Source organism: Hippoglossus stenolepis, chromosome 7 (assembly GCF_022539355.2).
Source record: "Hippoglossus stenolepis isolate QCI-W04-F060 chromosome 7, HSTE1.2, whole genome shotgun sequence".
Lineage (NCBI taxonomy): Eukaryota > Metazoa > Chordata > Actinopteri > Pleuronectiformes > Pleuronectidae > Hippoglossus > Hippoglossus stenolepis.
In genome coordinates this window covers 18,725,023-18,743,726 of record NC_061489.1, presented here as the reverse complement: position 1 = coordinate 18,743,726, position 18,704 = coordinate 18,725,023, and the positions used below count along the sequence as shown (strand labels likewise).

The 18,704-nt window shown below is 41.9% G+C and overlaps 1 protein-coding gene across 1 annotated transcript in view; it reads left to right on the top strand.

The window, feature by feature from the left end:
- drp2 (dystrophin related protein 2) overlaps positions 1–18,704 on the top strand; it is a 76,712-nt gene that overhangs the window by 53,451 nt on the left and 4,557 nt on the right. The window contains exons 14-21 of the mRNA XM_035161393.2: positions 430–587; positions 3,125–3,291; positions 4,171–4,282; positions 5,062–5,198; positions 6,607–6,672; positions 11,894–11,959; positions 14,903–15,049; positions 16,916–17,168. Of these exons, the coding sequence (XP_035017284.2) occupies positions 430–587; positions 3,125–3,291; positions 4,171–4,282; positions 5,062–5,198; positions 6,607–6,672; positions 11,894–11,959; positions 14,903–15,049; positions 16,916–17,168 (1,106 nt within the window). The remainder of the gene's footprint in view (positions 1–429; positions 588–3,124; positions 3,292–4,170; positions 4,283–5,061; positions 5,199–6,606; positions 6,673–11,893; positions 11,960–14,902; positions 15,050–16,915; positions 17,169–18,704) is intronic.

Sequence of the window (18,704 nt, the reverse complement as noted above, 5' to 3'; positions counted from 1 at the left end):
GAGTCCCAGCCGCCTTGTTAAAGGCCCCATTCAGAAGCTGATAGGACTCCACATACACAGCTTTTTATCTCCAAGCAAAAAAACCCGATCACTACTACTGTATTGATAGGCTCAGCATATAGTTCTTATCTTAGGGTAAAACCATTATTTTGCTGTGCCACATTTTCTTAATTGTTGCTGCTTTGCTTGAATGTTTGAAATGAAACTCATAAAAAAAAGCCTAAGTCATAAAAGCCCAGCTCATACAGTTCAATATACAAAACTGTAAATCAACAGATGTAAACATGTAGGAAAAATGCAGATATTATGATAATACAAATTCAAATAACCGTTTTTCATGCATACAAATGAAGTGCACAATCTATTCTGTTACACTCGTATGATCAGATATGTTCCTGCATAATTGATGCACACTATATGTTTGTGCAGACTTGTTCCGTCAGGTGTCGGGTCCTGGAGGTCTGACAGACCAGCGTCACCTCAGCCTGCTGCTGCATGAAGCCATCCAGATCCCGCGCCAGTTGGGCGAAGTTGCTGCTTTTGGGGGCAGCAACGTGGAGCCCAGTGTCCGAAGCTGCTTCCGTGTGGTAAGGGCAGAGTCTCATGCATGCATGTCACGCATAAACACATTCACAGACAGGCAATGGTGCATGCACAGTTTTTTGCTGCACACATGCACACACATGAGATTAAACCATCCGTCTGGAATATGCTGTGAGTTCACCTTACCTTATTTGACCTGATAAACAATGTTCTGCTTGTTGACTCAACTGCTACTGGGAAGTTCGCATGGTTATTCGTGGCCCAGTGTCCTTGTTGGATCCGATTTTTCACACTTGAAGCCAGCGAGCAGTGTTGAAGACACAATAGTGTTTTTTTCTGTTCTTCAATCAAACACCTGATCTTTTATTAATGCTGTTACAGCCTAATAATGTATATTGCGGTCCAAATGTTGCAGACCACATGAATCCCTCTGTATCTCAAACCTGCTAATCTATTTATTAATGTGTAGGAAAATAATGACTGAGCTCCAGATATTCAGAACAGACGTTATCTGTACCAGAAAGAGAATTTTAAAGGCCAAACCTTAAAAAATGAATGTCTTAATCAAACATTTGTCTGTGGATGGTTTCCGTCAAGTATGAAAAAATGATGTAGTCGCACCAGGAAGCAGCTATTTGAATCCTGTTGTGTTTTACTGACATCAGCAAAGTCGGACTCTTTCTACAGAGGAAGCAGTTAAATGCACCATCTCAGGAAATGGAGAAGTTATAAATATTCTTCCTAAGGAGCGTTGCCTCACAAACATTACATCTCATTAATATTGCATCTCATTGCTTTTAATGGACATAAAATACAGTCAGTGGTAGATAATGCATGATGCTCCTGACCATACATAGACTGTAGGTGGAATTCAAAAAAGTTTTATTGGGAAAGTTGAGTGTATAATAAGAATATTGGAATATTGATATGAAGCAAAGTCACAGAGTACATTAGTGAAGTGCAACAGCTAATGAGGAGACATGTCTTAATTACTTCGTCTTTTCTTGTTCTAAAAGTGTCGCCGCAGGTTGCCTGAACTTTAACCTCATGACATTCAACACCAGATAATTACTGATTTGTTAGGAGCAGGCTGCAGTTAAGTTTCTTTGGAAGCTGGCCTCTGCAAAGCCTGTTTAATTCCCTCATTTTCAAGGCAGATCCTAATTATATACACTCTATTCTGGTCCATGCTTACTGTATCAGCCACGGCCGATTAAAACCAATTCCTCTCTAAGTTTGCTCCATGTCTGGGCGTTTAGTTGTAGATGAAATATCCATGTAATGGGAATTGAGCGGGGGTTGACCCATTTGCCCATTTATCACTTGGAAGTGAGTGACATCAGTTTTTTGGGGATGTGCGTGCGGCACATGGTGTCACTTCACACTGATATTGACTGTTAGACTCTGCTGGGAGAGGAGAACATGAAATTGACCTGAAACAGATTATGCAAAGAAGTAGTTGTACAGAGCAATGTAATATTGCCCAAGGTGATTGATATGCACAGAGGTTATTGGGGCAAATTCAACTGGCAGAATAACTCAAAATTCTGCAAATACTTTCTAAAGTTGTGTACATAGACTGTTGATTTACAAACGTGCTGTTCAGGGGATATATAGTTCACAAAGCACAGAGTTTTGATGGATAACTGAATGTTTATTACTCTACTTTCCCCATGATGTTTAAAGTGTGCCATCTGCTCAGTGTGCTGCTTTGTGATGCAGCGGCACGCTCAGCTTAGTCAGAGCCAATCCCAGGTGCTCGGTATGCAAGGGGCTGCGTTTTGACCTCCCACATGGAGTGAAACTGGCTACTCTGCTACCAGAGAGGAGCTCCTCCGTCCCCGGGACATTCTACATCTCTGTACACCTTACACACATGCACACACATGCACACACATACACACACACACACACACACACACACACACACACACACACACACACACACACACACACACACACACACACACACACACGCACACACACATGCACACACACACACACACACACACACACACACACACATTTATTATGCTACTCAGCTTGAGCGCTGGAGGAAGCCTCAGGGAAATCAACCTCTTAATGCATCTCTGATGCAGACTTAATGAGAATTTAGCACATCACGGATTGTCAGCACTTGGCGACTCATTCTTTTATTCATTGACTTCCTTTTTATCCCACTTTCTGGAAATCTCTAAAACTGCTTGTAAACACACAATCACACGTACAGTAAACACACAGACACAGGGTTCATATCTGCTGTGAATTAGCTATATAATTAAGTGTATTATATATTAAGCAGGTATTAAGAATAATAAAGTGCATTACAGTGTAGTATAGTTTCATGAAAGCAAAAAAGACCCCACGGTGTACTCACCTCTTCTGCTCAGTTTTTTCTCTTCTCTTCTCTCATCTCCTCTATTCCCTTTGATACCTTTCTGCTACACCAGCTCACTGCAGGACCACCTTTGAAGAGGAAGCACACCTTCTTCTCTTATTACTCTTATGTATCTGGCCTGCTGTTGGTCTATATTTGTTCACAGTTTACTCTTCTTTCCTCACTCCCAATGTCCCTTTCCAGGCCCCAGGGAAACCTGCCATTGAGGTGTCTCATTTCTTGGAGTGGATGAGCCTTGAACCCCAGTCGATGGTTTGGCTTCCTGTCCTCCACCGTGTGACTGCTGCAGAGTCGACCAAGCACCAAGCCAAATGCTATGTATGCAAACAGTGTCCCATCAAGGGCTTCAGGTCGGTATGCCAGTGTAGGCAAACTGACATTCATGCAGATGTTCAATGAGGAATATTACAAAGAATCATGAAAAGCATCTGAGGAGCAATGTATAGTATGCATGTGTTGTATATACCACATATATATACACTACATATACTACTAAACAAGTGTTCAGTGGTCTTTGTCCCATTGCTTCTTTCACTTGGTCAAAATTTCGCTCACACAAATACTTTGTCCGTCTGTCACAGTGACTGATCATTGGCAGCACTAGCAGAGATCTTTCCAGTGTTGGTGGCTCATTAAAACATCCATAAAATGTTTAATGTCCTCTGTAGACAGGCAGGATTCAGCATAAACTTTGGCTGTGGTTATCACTACATCCCTGAGTTGTTACCCTGCTCCCGCTCATGCCAGCGCAAATAGACTGAATTAGTTAACTTAATTACAATGAAAGATTAATGTACACACATACACAACGAATGCAAGAAAATAACGAATGGGAGTCAAAAGGTCAACATTGTTAGGTAGCAAAATGAATAATTATGAATATTTTTTTTAATTACAGCCTGTTGAGTAAAAGCATATGAACATCAATGCTGGGAAAATGAAAAAAAGAGAAGCAAAGAAATCCTTTTAAAAGAGCAGCTGGTGTTTTCTGATTAAGGCGTGTTGACTAAGAAAACATGTGGCTTATGTGGACTAAATCTCTTTCTGGAGCTGAGGGATGTGTGAAAACAGCCTGCATGTCGACAGGCATACCTATAATTTCAGTACACATGCATGCACCAACCCTTTACTCTGCAAACACACACACACACACACAGATACAGACACGTACCTCTGCCTGTTCTCTTGCAAACATCACTTCAGTCTCTCTGTTATATTGATCTTGACAGGTATCGCAGTCTGAAGCAGTTCAATGTGGACATCTGCCAGACATGTTTTCTAACCGGCCGCACTACCAAGGGAAAGAAGCTGCACTACCCCATCATGGAGTACTACACGCCAGTAAGACAAACTTTATGTTTTAGCTGGATACAAAAAAAACCCTGCTGCTTAAAGAAATACTGCTATTTCCTTATTCCTGCTACCAGGCATGGATTAGTCACCAGTCCAGTGTAAGATGTCCATCGTCTTTGCCTCATCCACATCTACAGTAGGCATACATTGAATCCCACTTAGCGGTAACTCTGGGCTCACCTGGTGCACACATTGCACACTAAACCCCTAGAAAACCTGAGTCTTAGGCGGTCGCAGACACAGTCTCTGAAGTCGAGTTAATTCCAAAGCAGTAGCTCAGGCACAGTAGCTTGAGTGCTGGAATGTACTGAGACGGTGCCAGATTTAATCTCTAATCAATTCTGAGCTGTAAAATATGGCAAAGGGCCAGCTGTACAATGATTTTCTTTTTCACTGGACAATTTTTTATACGAGCCAGATACAGTTTTTCACGATGGCGAGGCAAACGGCGCCCATAGATTTCTGCTGTGATAGAGAGAGAGAGAGAAAAGTGGGAAGACTGGAAACAACATAGAAATTAAAGGATTCACAGGAGAGAGAAGCAGAAATTGAAAAAGAGAACAGATGGAGAAAGTAAGACAAACCAGCCTAGAGACAGTGGACAAATTTCTCATGGGGTCATTTGGGGGAAAACAACATTTCAGAGAGTTCTCAAGCTGTGTAATTTGTAATTTGTCTCCCACCCGTCCACTCCCATTGCCTTCGCCGCCACCGCATTTCACCCCTTCTACCCCCCACACCCGCCCCACTCATTCATCACTCTCCAGACAACCTCGGGAGAGAAGATGAGGGACTTTGCCAAGACTCTGAAGAATAAGTTCAGGTCAAAGCAGTACTTCACCAAACACCCGCAGAGAGGTTACCTGCCGGTGCAATCCGTGCTGGAAGCTGAGAGCTCGGAGACGTGAGTCACACACAGACTTTCAAACACAGTCATCTCTCCATCACTGCTTTACTGTGTCACACATCTCTCACCTTCTCTCACTAACACACATGCAAACCTCTGCTGTTGTCGGTTCATCGTCGTGCTCTGACGATTTCGGGCACTCCGCCTCGCTGACGAAGGTTAAGGGGTTCCGTCTGTGTTCAGATTCAACATGGCGCAGTTCATGTGATGTCAGTTCGGGTCAGACACTGTGTTCACATGAGCGAGTCTCACCCAAAGGGAGAAGCATGCGCAACAAGGCAAAAATGCATCAGATCATCAAGAAGCGTAGCTCGTAGCTATGGAAATTTATGATGATTATGGGTCCGATTGTGTCACGAAGGTCAACTTTTATAACCTCGAACAAACATTATACGAGTCCAAAGCCATTTTCAGACATGTCCTGCGGGGGATCTCTGTAGATTTGGGTCTGGATTTTTTGTTTCACACATTCACAATGCAGAGGGGGTTCTCTGTTCAGTCTTGTTCACAACAGACGTTGGCTCTTATCGCCACAAACTCTCTTGACATCTTCTACGTGTGTCATCGCTATTCCACTCGCAGACATTTGATTTATTTTTGGGGTTTAATATATTATTTTTATTTTTGCCTCTGTTGCGTGAAGTGTCATCAACCCCCTCACTCGATCGTGGTGAATCCAATAAGGGATTGACTCCTTTGGACCTTACACCAGGCGGAAAAAGGTTCTCCGGAGTTCAGTGCCTGTCTGAAAGCAGCTTAAGAGTTCATCCTTCCATCTATTGATACAGAACAGACATGAAAGTCCAGAGCTGGTCCAGAGTAGTCAGACCCTTTATTCAAGTAGATGTGGCAATAAAGCAATATTTAAGAAAAACCTCTGCATTATCAAAATGTAAGAAGTATCAAAATGGAAAGTTCTTTCTAAACAGAAGTCCTCAGGCATTAATGGAAGAAGGACTAGAACAGCAAACAGACTGCAGTCCTCCACCGAGGCCTTGTAAAGGGTCAGAGGGTCGGGAACCAGGAGTTTGATTAGAAAATTACATCATGATTTAAGAGCATTCATATGTTTTTGTGCAAATTCCTAATCTGAAAAGTAACTATAGTAACTTCACTCAGACGAGGCAAATGTAGCAAGTAGAAAGCACGATATTTTCCTCTGAAGTGTAGATTAGAAGTCTACATTGGCATCAAATGGAATAACACTTTTAAATATGCATCCTTTATTTTCCTTCACTTTGAAATAAATCAAATCTTTGTTTTGCATCATAAACAAGAAAGTTTTCTCTTCTTCCGATTATAGCAGCATGTGTGAGTTGTGGGCTTCCTGTGACCACACAGTCACACTTGCAGGGTGTTAAAATGCCTTGGTGCAGTATTGATGTTGGTTTTTTGTCGTTCGCAGGCCGTGCTCCTCTCCCAAGCTGCCCCATGCAGACACACACAGCAGAATTGAACATTTCGCCAGCAGGTACGTGGCTCACTGCGCTTTTACACTGTGTCAGGTAACCACAACAAAAGCTTTCCCTCCTCACTTTGCTCTTTCCAAAATCAACCTCCCCCTTCTTGATATTCCCCTCACCCCTGTGTCCACCCCCACCCTCCCTGCTCCCTCACCCTTTAGTCTTCACCACAAATTGATTGAAGTATTGATTTGGCTGCGTGGTGCTCTGTACTCCATCCAGAGCAGAGACTATATTGCCCAGCAGTTTCCCTCACTCGTGTTCTCCACGTGAACACGCTGGCACACAGAAGCAGAGCAGTTTGTGGTTGCTGTGTTGTGTGTGTGTGTGTGTGTGTGTGTGTGTGTGTGTGTGTGTGTGTGTGTGTGTGTGTGTGTGTGTGTGTGTGTGTGTGTGTGTGTGTGTGTGTGTGTGTGTGTGTGTGTGTGTGTGTGGGGGTCAGCGGGCCTTGTGGACTGTCACTTGCTAGGGCAATGAGCCCATTGGTCACATGGGAGCTGTCGGTGTAGATTAGAGTCTGTCTGACAGGTTATAAACAGGGCACAGCACTGGAGTCCCACAGTCCCACACTCCTGGCAGCTCTGCCCACAGAGCCGCAGAGTGTGTCTGTGTGTGTGTGTGTGTGTGTGTGTGTGTGTGTGTGTGTGTGTGTGTGTGTGTGTGTGTGTGTGTGTTTGTGTGTGTGTGTCATTGTGTATTACCTCCCTGAGGCCCCAATACACAACTGCTTTACATCCTGCCAAAATTGAGGGAATACACTCCAAAAAGCGAGCGATCACAATTGTCCTCTTTCCCCGTCTTATCTCTCCCTTTTTTCTCTTCCTCCTGTTTTTCTGTTTGCCTTTTTATTCTTATCTTTGATCCTGCTCTCCTATTGTGTCCCACCCACACATTTATTTTCCCCTCTTATCTATCTCTGGCTCCCTCTCTCCGAGCCCTTTCTTCTTCTCCGTCCTTAAATATCTTTTGCTGTTATGTTCCCTCACATTTTCTCCCTTTTTTGCCAATTACAGTAAAATTAGCTTCAAACTGCTCTTGAGTCCCTCAGAAAAATCGTAATCTGCATAATACGCTACGAGTGTAGCAGCCAACATGCCTTCAACCAAATAAAACCAGAAGAAGAGAAATGGAAAAGTGTTCACGGTTGAAAAGTGATGAGACGGAGAAAGTTTGCCTGCCTTCTTTGACCTGCTGAGAGAAAAATGGCAGAGAAACTCCCACGGTTAAAGATAATAAAGTGTTCACTGTATCTTTCTCTGCAGCTTCAGTCACAGCAAACTTCTCTTTTTTGCAACTCAGGAATCTTTCTCTTTAATTTGTATCAAACAATTAGTCTTAAGTTAAGAAAATAACATATGACTGCGTCTGCGCTACACTTTCAGACAGTGTCCTAACATGGTAACACTCCATATGTATCTTTTATAAGCTCCTGATAGTTAATTATTAAAAGGATAACAGAAGCATTTTAATCCCTGTAATGTAGATGTAAAAACGTTAAGAGGGTAGTAAAAGTGAAATCACTTACTAACAACTCATATGAGGCATCTGTTATTGGTCGAGATTAGAAACAAATAATTAATGCTTGATAAAATGTATGCGTGTATTCTTTTTATGGTATGTCTTAATGAACACATTAAGAACAGCTTAAAGTAGAATCTAATATGAGATATATATTTTATGAACAGTGTGTTTAAGTATGTATGAGCTAATTACAAACATGTATAAATCAATAAAAGATAAGTCTGGTTGAACAGTTTAAATTACATCAAAAGACTCAAACAAAAAAAATTTTAACACTTAATAGTAAAACTACAACCAGAACAGACTGATGTCAGTAGTGGATTAAGTCACATTTGGTTCTCCATTGAAGATTTATGGCAGAATGATGGTTACAAACGACCACAGCTTAGCTTTATTGTGTTATCATGCATCCATTGACTGTGTCTACACCATTTGTGAATGTTTCATAGAAGTAGTTACAGACACATTAATTAAACTTTAAAATCTGCATCTGGCGTCCTTATTGTGCTGCATGTTGCCACACATGGTACAAGAACTCAAGGATGTTGCATGCCATGAGGGAGCGTTAACATTAACATATATATAGTTCCTTTTTTTATAGTTAGTATAGTTTTTCATCTGTGTACAGCTTCACAACTCAATATAACAGCGCTGGGATGCTCATTAAGTGAACATTTTATTGTTTTATTTCCATTGTGTTTGCGTTAGATTACTCCATGTGTAATTGGTTGACCAGTATGACACTGGTCCAGTGGCTATAAACACATGAAACCGGCTGAAAATGAATGAGCAGCAGCACAGTCAGACACGAGGGGAAAATAGAACAGTGCGAGCACGCTCCTCTTATTTTCCAGCTTGATCTGAGCACTGTCCTAATAAGAGGAGACAGTCCTTATAATGGAAGTGGCCACTATTTTATCTGTACTCAGGCAGTACGCAGAACTGACACGAGTTTATTTCCTTCTTTCTTTCTGTCTTTCTTTCTTTCTCTCTGTGATACAGAATATAAAGGGAGAAATCACATTTCTCATTTGAATTGATCATGGCTCACTGTGAACACGAATAGAAAGTCAAGCTGACATTGAAATATTGAATGTCAATGCTGGCTGAAATTCTCTCCCAGACAGGTGTGTGTGTGTGTGTGTGTGTGTGTGTGTGTGTGTGTGTGTGTGCGCGCGCGCCTCAGCAAATGATGGGTATGTATGTATGTTAATTTTTGGCTGTAGACATGTCAAACACTGGGACAGCCTCAGTCCCTTCCCCTCTCTCTCTGTACCCCCCCACCCCCCATGATATCGATGCAGGAGTAGAATTGATGATTCCTTTCATCATCGGCGCTGCTTCGCCATCTTTTTCGAGGAGGAATTAGAGATCATGTAAAAAAACCTTTAGAACTCTGTTAGGATTTCTCTTACCCTCGTGCTCTCTCCTGTTTCTCACTTTCTCTTTCGTCCATTTACATTCACACATGAAGCAACATGTGTGCACGAGACAGCCACACACACACACACACACGCACACACATGCTACACTAGTTCCTATAACTAACTGCCTGTTCCTGTGGCTCTGGGTTTGTGGAGTGCTTTCTGATGAATAGTGTCACAGATTGAATTATGAGGTCCACAGGCCGGGCCTCCTGTAACAGGACATGGATAAATCCTGAATTTCTCAGTGTTATGGTCTCATTGGACACCGGAGAGAAATAGAATGTGATCTGGATGTCCCTGACAGCCTCTACATCACTCACCCCCCCTCGTCCCTCCAACCCTCACTCTCTGACGACACTCTGCGAAAGATGATGCAGCACGGAGTGTGTCAGTGTGTTTTTGTGTGTACGGGGGACGCTTTAAGACCGCTTTCTTGTGCCACATGCGTGTGAATGAATGTATGTGGGCAGCCACAAGGCTCATAACACATTTGCGTCAGTGGGTTGACTCTCTGTGTTGGTTAATTGCCTGACTTGAAGGAGAAACCCACCGTTTGATCATCGTTCACTGTTACGTATCATTAACATGATATCCCGAGAACTGCAGCAGTTTGTGTTGTGAATTAATTTTGGGTTGAACCCACTTTTATTCAACCGGTCATAGCCTGCATCGAGATCATGTCTTCCTACTTTTAGGAGCCAGAGAATGTAGGTGGAGGAGGCGAATGTGATTGTGATGAGCGACGAGCAGGTTTTAAAACAAGTTTTGTGGGCTGTTGAGGCCACTGTTTGTTGTCTTTGTGCAATACGTGATGAACCCCAAAACACAGCTAAGTTTTAAATTTGTGAGGCAAAGCCATAGACTATTAATAAGAATGGATAACATGAAAGTATCCTTCAAGTGAAGCCAAATCGTCTCTATTGTCCCCTTGTGGCTGCAGCATAGGCCGTATCTTCCATGTTAGCAAGTGGGACCACACAAGTTTGTCTAAGTCTCAGTTTTCCGGTTAGTTTGGTTTTAATAAGTTATTAAAAACACAAGATGGGGGGAGGTCTTTATATCATCATATATTCAGTCTTATATTCATCTGTATGCACATCCTTATATACAGTCTTGTTCTTTATATACAGTCAGTGGGCGAGGCAGGCAGTCCCCAGACTGTTTCTAGTGTTGTAGATTATTAGCATATCAGCCATGAAACACCAAGAATTTCAGCCTCACACCAGCATGAGCCACATCCAGATCCATGTGAGTATTGTATGTAGATGGACTTTAAAATATTTACCAGTTCTTTATTATGCAGAATACTATATGCCACATCCATTCATGCATCACCATTACTGCTTGTTTTTTACACAGCAGGTCTATTGCTCCAGCTGTGATTTTCTTTTTGCCATCAAACATCAGAAACTATAAGTACACTTTATTTTTTTCAAACACTAAAAAAAATCACCTAGTGCAACATTTCTGTTTGATGTAGTGAAAGCGCTTACAGCAGCGTGTTCAGTGCATCTGTCCACCGACAGCAGGACATAATGCAGAACCAGAAGCGCTGTCCTTGGTCCTGAAAAGTCCACCCGGCAGCTGCTTTCTCACACACACACACACACACACAAACTGTAGTCTCTGTCCATGGTGCTGGACAGCCACACTTTTCTGAAAGTGTCCAGTATTTCATCAGGATTTTACTCTCCCTCTTTGTGGACATCTTTATGGTTGCTGCACTATGGTAGTTAGAATTTCTGCCACTCTGCAATCTTGTCAGTCACATGTTTCTGGGCAGCTTGCTGTTCATTTGCAGTCCATAATTCTAAAAGGCCAGAGGTGTAATCTATGCTACTTAAAAGCTAAACTCTTCTCCTTGTTGTTGTTTTTTTTTTCATCTTGTATTCAGTGAAACATATTTCCCCAGCGTTGGATATTATCTGTAAATTAAGCTTTTTATGCCTCTGCGCCGGCGGCAGCCAAACTTTCTCTTGGTCTCAAAGATGAACTGATTCGATTTTGGTAGTCTGAGGTCAAAGGGCAAGTTCACAGTGGCCTCACAAATTTCATACAAACATTCACTTGTACTCAAAGATTAATTGTTTAGATTTCAGTGATCAACGGTAAAGGTCATGGTGACCTTCTATTAATCTGGAAAACAACCACAGAGCGGTATTTCTAGTTTTCTAAGATTTGCTTTAACATTACACTCTCCTGTTTCCTTTTTCTGATTTTGTGTGTCTGTCTGTACATATGTGTGTTGAATTCCCTCCCCTGTGTGTGTGTTTGTGTGTAGACTGGCAGAAATGGAGAGCCAGAATTGTTCATTCTTCACGGATAGCCTGTCTCCTGATGAAAGTCTGTGAGTATACCGCCGCCACCCCCACAGTACAAACCCCGTCATTACAGCCAGGGCCTTTCATGGGGATTCTGTGTGTGTTTTCTGTGCACGCCCTTTCCCCCTGATACACTGTTTGTTTCTGTGTTTGTGTGTGTGTGTGCGCGCTCAGGCTTGTTCATGTATGTTCAACAGTTATGGTAAGATTGCGTAATCATATAAATAATCAGCCACATAATAAAAACGGCCCACAGCGAGCGGCGTGCACACGGCCTCCCTTCATCATGCACATGCCTACTGTGATTAAAGTCTGCTGTTGTGGGTGGGTACACAAAGCCCCCCTCCCCCCCCCCGCTAGTGAGAGAGAGGCTTGTTGTGTGTTTGTATAAGATGAGTGAGTGGCAGGGTGGTGAGGGAGGATAGGGAAGTGTGAGGTGAGTTACAAAGCCAGTAAGGTGAGTTCTTATTGTGGAAAGCTGAGAGAGCCTCAGGTAGAAAAAGAGGTTTATGGTTGTAACAGATCATTTATTTTTGAGTGTCTGTGTCTTATTTTGTTGACTGTATGTTGCTGTATGTGAGTCGATCGTTTCCTCCTATGAGCTCGAGCGTCATGGATGCATGCCCAGCAGCTCCGTGTAAAGTGCTCTCTGGTCTTTTCGGGCTCCAGGTGTGTGTGTGTGCAGTGTGAAGTGAACTTATTTTTTCTTTTCTTTTTAATGTGTTTGTTCTGAGAGAAAACTGTGATTGACACCACATTAAAAGCGAGTTTCATGCTCAGACAAAACTACACTACTTATCGACAGTGCAACACTTTTGCGTGTGAAGGATTTTTCGTGTAGCATTGCTACAGCAGGTGGTAGCACAGACCCTAAGCTTGTGCAGATATAAACTGAAGCTGCTTTCAGACATGCACAGACCTCTGGGGATTCTCCTGACATTCTCCAGAGGGGCTGGATGTGAGAACGCAAATGTCCGAGTTTCTCGGGTCAGTCCCCTAGTGAGAACCTCTGGAGAACATCTAAATGAACCCATTTTAGAAAACAGCAGCTCCTCCGCAGGATTCACTGCAGTTTGATGACATTTCTATGTTCTATATAGGATGATGTTAATTAATGTTTGATAGCATCTTCACATATGTATGGATGGGTGTTATTGTCCCATGGATATTATCCTGTTGTTCTTTAAGGGTTTAAATCTGCCCTGCAGGGAAACTCACCTTCAGAATCAGGTGTCATTACAGTGTCAACTTATATTGCTGATCTCTGTTCTCCTCAGTGCTTTAAGCTTCGGTCAGTGTTTCTGCTCTAGACATGTGGGTCTCCTGAAACTTCTTCAAGAGCTCACAAGATGTTCCATCACACTACTGACATCTGTGCTCCTCAAGCCGGCTCCTGATGTTTTTGTTTCCATGTGCACGTTTCCAGAGTGTTGCTTGGGGTGAAGCTTTGTCACAAACATGTGTGTATATCAGTGCATGCACACATGGTGTATGCATCTGCGTCCGTGTATAATTCTAGGCCTGAGCGCGTGTTTGTATGCATGACACTTCCCCTCCTGTCCGTCATGTGTAGCAACGTGGTTTTCTGCTTTTGTGCCCTTGTATCGCGCTGTTCGGATTCTGTGAACCAGACCTTCTGTCTGTCAGCGCCTCTCTGTTTCTCCTGCTGCATGGCTCTGTACATGCTGCTATGCTATCTGTGCCTCCAGCTGGTGTTCGGCTGGCATCAAACTGTTTTCTGTCCTGAACCACATTGCCTGTGGTTGCAGCCTCCGTGCACCACCTGTATACATTGTGCTGTGTTCTATATCGCTGCATATTGCCAGGTAATGGGCATAAAGATAATTAGAGCCAGGTCTTCCATAAGCTGCTCAAAGAGGATCAGTATTATAATTGTTTCTCATGATAAATACATGCAATAATTCAATGTTAATAATTCAACTAAAACTTCTTGGGGGTATTTCAAACCAGCATTTTTAAGTGTGTTGAAAATATTTATTTGCAAATATAATAATATATAGTAATGTTCATTTCCAGGGTTATTCTCTACTCGGCTACTTCAACTTATCTTCAATTAGGGGGAAGTAAAAGTAATTCTTGACTCTGATTCTCAAGACTATCGGTCGTACTTGACGTATTGGTCTCAAATTTCATTCATTATTGTTTTAAAAAGGTCTTAAAAAGTCTTAAATCGAACTTAATAGCAGATCATTTTTTTATACTATTAGGATTACAATATAAAATCTATGTAAAACCGCATTTTCTGAGGTAGAACTGTATACAAATGCTTATATTTAATATAAAATTGTGTAAATACAGCAAAAACTGTATAATTATATATAATTATAATTTGATGAATGGAACTTGCCAACAAAACCAGCCTACTTATATATAATAGATTCCCCTTTGATGTATGATATGACATTACAATGCAAATCTTTAAATTTCTTTTAACTTTGGATTAATAAAGGGCTTCGTAGCCCACGGCCTTCTTGCACAATAGAAATGGACAAACAGCTGTCTGTCCAATAAAACAACTTCAAAACATTTATAGATGTAGTTATAGTTTTACAGCCGTATGTCTTCTATCAAAGATCTACACATAAAGTTTTATCTTCCATTATCAATGAAGTTTATCTGTTATTGTTTGGGAAATTAAATTGTCTCGTAGCTCAAGATCCTCATTCCAATATTAATAAATCTGAGTAGGTTTTTAATGGTGTGATGAGCCAAGTTTATTACAGAACATTTCATTTTTGGAACGTAAACCTGGCGCAGCGCGATGTCTCTGTCAGTGTCAGTGTCCCATCACGTCCTGTCTTGGGCTGTAAAACTGCCCCTCGTCTTGCTTTGCGTGCCCCTCTCTGTCCGGGCTGTGTGCTCTCCCGTGCCCGCCATGGCTCTGCTTTGTGCTGCTGTTGGCTGTGTGCTGGTGGCTCAGTGTGCTGTCTCCTGTGTGGGGGACTCAGGGATGAAGATCAGTACCTCCTGCGTCACTCCAGCCCAGCCCTGGACCCTGACTCCCCCTGCGGACAACACATGATGCTGGTTCACTTGGAGCACCAGGACAAGGAGCAGCTCCAGTGCACCCTGGCCCGTCTGGAGAACGAGAACAGGTCTGTTGAACATACACCAACACCATGACATCTGTGTTGAATTTGATTTGGTTAAAGCTTTGAATTGGGTTTAAATTATACTTGTAGCGGCAGTTGGAAGAGATATTTCCATTGGTAAATCTCCGGAGAAGCATAAAAACACAAATATGTGTGTTTGTCTCTAGGCATCAAACTCTTTTTGTATCTGTCTGCTGCCATGTGCACATCTCCTGGAGAGAGTAAACACTTTCACACTCTAGATCCTTTGAACATCCGTAAGAGAACAAGAGGCATTTCTTGTGTGCTCATACCTGACAGTAAAGACTATGGGGGGTGGGAGCATTTCTAAACCGTTCTTTGCATCATTAAAGGTGTCCTGACAGGAAACCTCCATTACAGAGTGACCGCTGTGATAGAAGCAGCTCTGAAACACACTAGTTTAGATGTTAATGCTTTGAATTTGAATTTATTGTGTCCCAGTAGCCAAGAGGCTCAGATATTTTCCATAAACGAGGCAAATTCATATTCTCTATCCACTTAATTGGTTACTGGAGGCAACCTTTATGCGAATGATTCACATGAATTATTTCTCTTGTCTTCCGCTTGGTCATGACCTTTCTAGTCACGCAAACACACACACACACACACACACACACACACACACACGTACACACGTACGTGTCCTCTGGGTGTCTGAAACCTTGACCCAGTTAATTTTTTTTCTGCAAAGTCTGCCTCCTGTTATGACACTGCACCGTGCTTTGCTGTCCGTATTTATGACAGCAGTAGTAGAGAAGCTTGGTTTATATCCTGTCGCTCATACCTCAACAATAAATCTCTCAGGGGTCCTGAGGTCAAAAAATATATCTAAAATCTTTTTATTGCAACAGAAAAGAATATGTGTCTCAGATATCCTGCTTTAAAATGTGGTTAAATACAATGATTTTCCGCTGTTTTAACTCTAACCCTCTCAATTTTCTTTTTTTAAACAGTTTGTTCATAAGACGTTTAACTTCTTATTATGTGTCTTCTTTACCCAAAACATTAGAAACATAGACTTCTTTAAATATGAATGAGTTTTCGATAAGATAAGATACAACTTTATTGTTCCACGCCAGGGAAATTCACTTGTTACAGCAGCAAGTAGACAAGGTAGACAAGAGAGTGTTAATGAAGATAAACTAATACAATTTAAGAAATTAAGAACATTTACATAATATACAACTTTCACTATGGAAATGTTATTTACAGAAATAAATAAATGTACTGTGGCAGTGGCACAAGATGATTGCACCAAGATGAATGCTGGATGCTTGTGCATACAAAATAAACATATATAATATAAATAATAAAATATGTCCTTATTTTGTTATAGTTAATCTACTTTATAAGAGTTTCTGGATGAATGTCCAGGGAAGGTTTATTTGTTCAATACTCCTCACATTGTATATTATATTATATTATAACCATAACAAGATTAGAGTCAGTGACGTCAAACCCAAATCACCAAAACACAGAACGTTATGCAACTGAACTGACATCGAAATAGACCAGCGTGTTCTGCACCATCATTTTCCAGCACCCAAATAAATTGGAGAACCTTTAGTGATGCTTCACAGCACAGTGTGCAATCAGTTAATGGCCTCAGTGTCACACATGGAGCCTAACAACAGAAGGAACTTATTTAGTGCAGCCTATTTTCAAGGTGAAGCCTGATTTATTGTTGTAATGTGTTGTTGTTCAGACAGCTAGAGAAATAATTTAGATTATGTAACTCATAAGAAAAGGCTATTCTGTGTCAGGTAAACATCTCTAGTTGTGTGTGTGGATGTATTTTCCATGTTGACTGACTGTTTTCCCTCCATCTGTCCACTGTGGTGTCCTCAGGGTGCTGCAGGGCGAGTACAGGCGGCTCAAGTGGAAGCACGAAGAAGCAGCGTCAGTCCCCATGCTGACCGAGGCTGGGGAGGACGGCCCGGGTTCACCCACGGCAGAGGGGCAGCAGGACGAGGAGCTCTTGGCCGAGGCTCGGGTCCTCCGGCAACACAAGACGCGCCTCGAGACCCGCATGCAGATCCTGGAGGACCACAACAAACAGCTGGAGTCGCAGCTGCACAGGCTCAGGGAGCTACTGCTACAGGTACATCCTCTGTGGGGGCGCAACGAAGATCATGATTTCCAGATACATGTCCAGGAAAAGAACTGCCTCATTTAAAAATGTGCTGAACTGATTTGGACCAAATTTGGGAGAGAGATGGGGCAGAGGCAAGGGAAGAACCAAATTAAAATTGGTTTGAATTAAATTAAAGGGTCGTGTCCAGGAATGTTTTTATCATTTTTCTTAACATTACCATCAGGCATTTTTCTACATTTTTCTTAGTATTACAGGAAATAATCTATGGATTTTAGTGTAAAAAAAAAAAGAAGCTAATTAAAAGAAAAAACCCTCCCAGTCCCTACTGTACGGGTAGGAGTGTGCATGTACGTGTGTAATTAGAATAATACATATAAAAAAGAGGATAATAACATAGAAAATCTGCCCATTCACACATAAATGGGTCAAGTGAGTAAGTGGCAGGGACTATTTTCCGTGAACCCACATTGGTAGAAGTGGCTGCTTTATTCGAGCATCCAGAAGACGGTTGAGCCAGGGTTTTAAAGATGAAAGTTTTTGGGAGATTTCCCGAATGTAGCTTCTTGGCTGCTGAAATGCCAGCCAGCCAGATCTTATGTGCCTTTTTCTGAGAGTAGCAACTCTGAGGAGTCATGAAGGAGCTGAATCCACGGCTGGAACATTTCTATTTGTCAAGGTGGAGATGGAGCATAGTTTCCTGCCCAAAGGAGTGATACTTTTGGGGCAATCTCATTTCCTCTGTATGAAGATAAGTCGTTTTCCAGGTGGGCAGGATGATAAGGGCAGGAAGATAAACCCATGACGTCCTGCAGTATATGCCAGTGTGATGGGGGTTATGTGAAGTCGAAATACGTCTCAATTTATACATATGCTTATGTGAGACATATGTTTCTCAGTCTTTCTGATACTTGCTATTAAGATATTTATTAACTCTACATAAAGGACGGGTATATAGTGCTTTTAATATTGCATCTGAGTTCTTATTTCACCATTGGTGTGGAAGAAGTACGAATTTTATTCATAAGAACAAGCAAGTATCCGTCTGCTGTGATTAGGGGCCTTGGTTAACTGCGGCAGCTAAATTCACTATACATAACTGTATAGCTGCTGTTTGAATGAAGGGCACAGAGTCAAGTTTAATGGTTTTCAAAATTTCTGGTCATGAACATACAAACATCAAGGAACACAGTGCGTCACATACTTTCATTAAGTGCGAACAGTCAAAGAAGGTTCATGTAAATAAGGATTGTAAAAACACAATTTCTCTGAAAATGTCAACTGTGACGATATGAGGAAAGATAGAAAACCTGTGGTGGGAATACAAAAGAAAACAACGTTGTGCGTGTTAAGAAAAAGGATAAGCCTTAAGACACTGTGGAGTGTCATATAAAAGGAATTACTGCAGTCTGGAGGAAAGGTGTGAGGAGGAGATGTGAAGAGATGACACACACAGTCACTGGGTCGTAAATAGTTAGCAGCCGCCGTACAGTACAGATGCAAACTGCACATGTAGGTCACTGATTAGAGAGAAAGAAGAGGGAG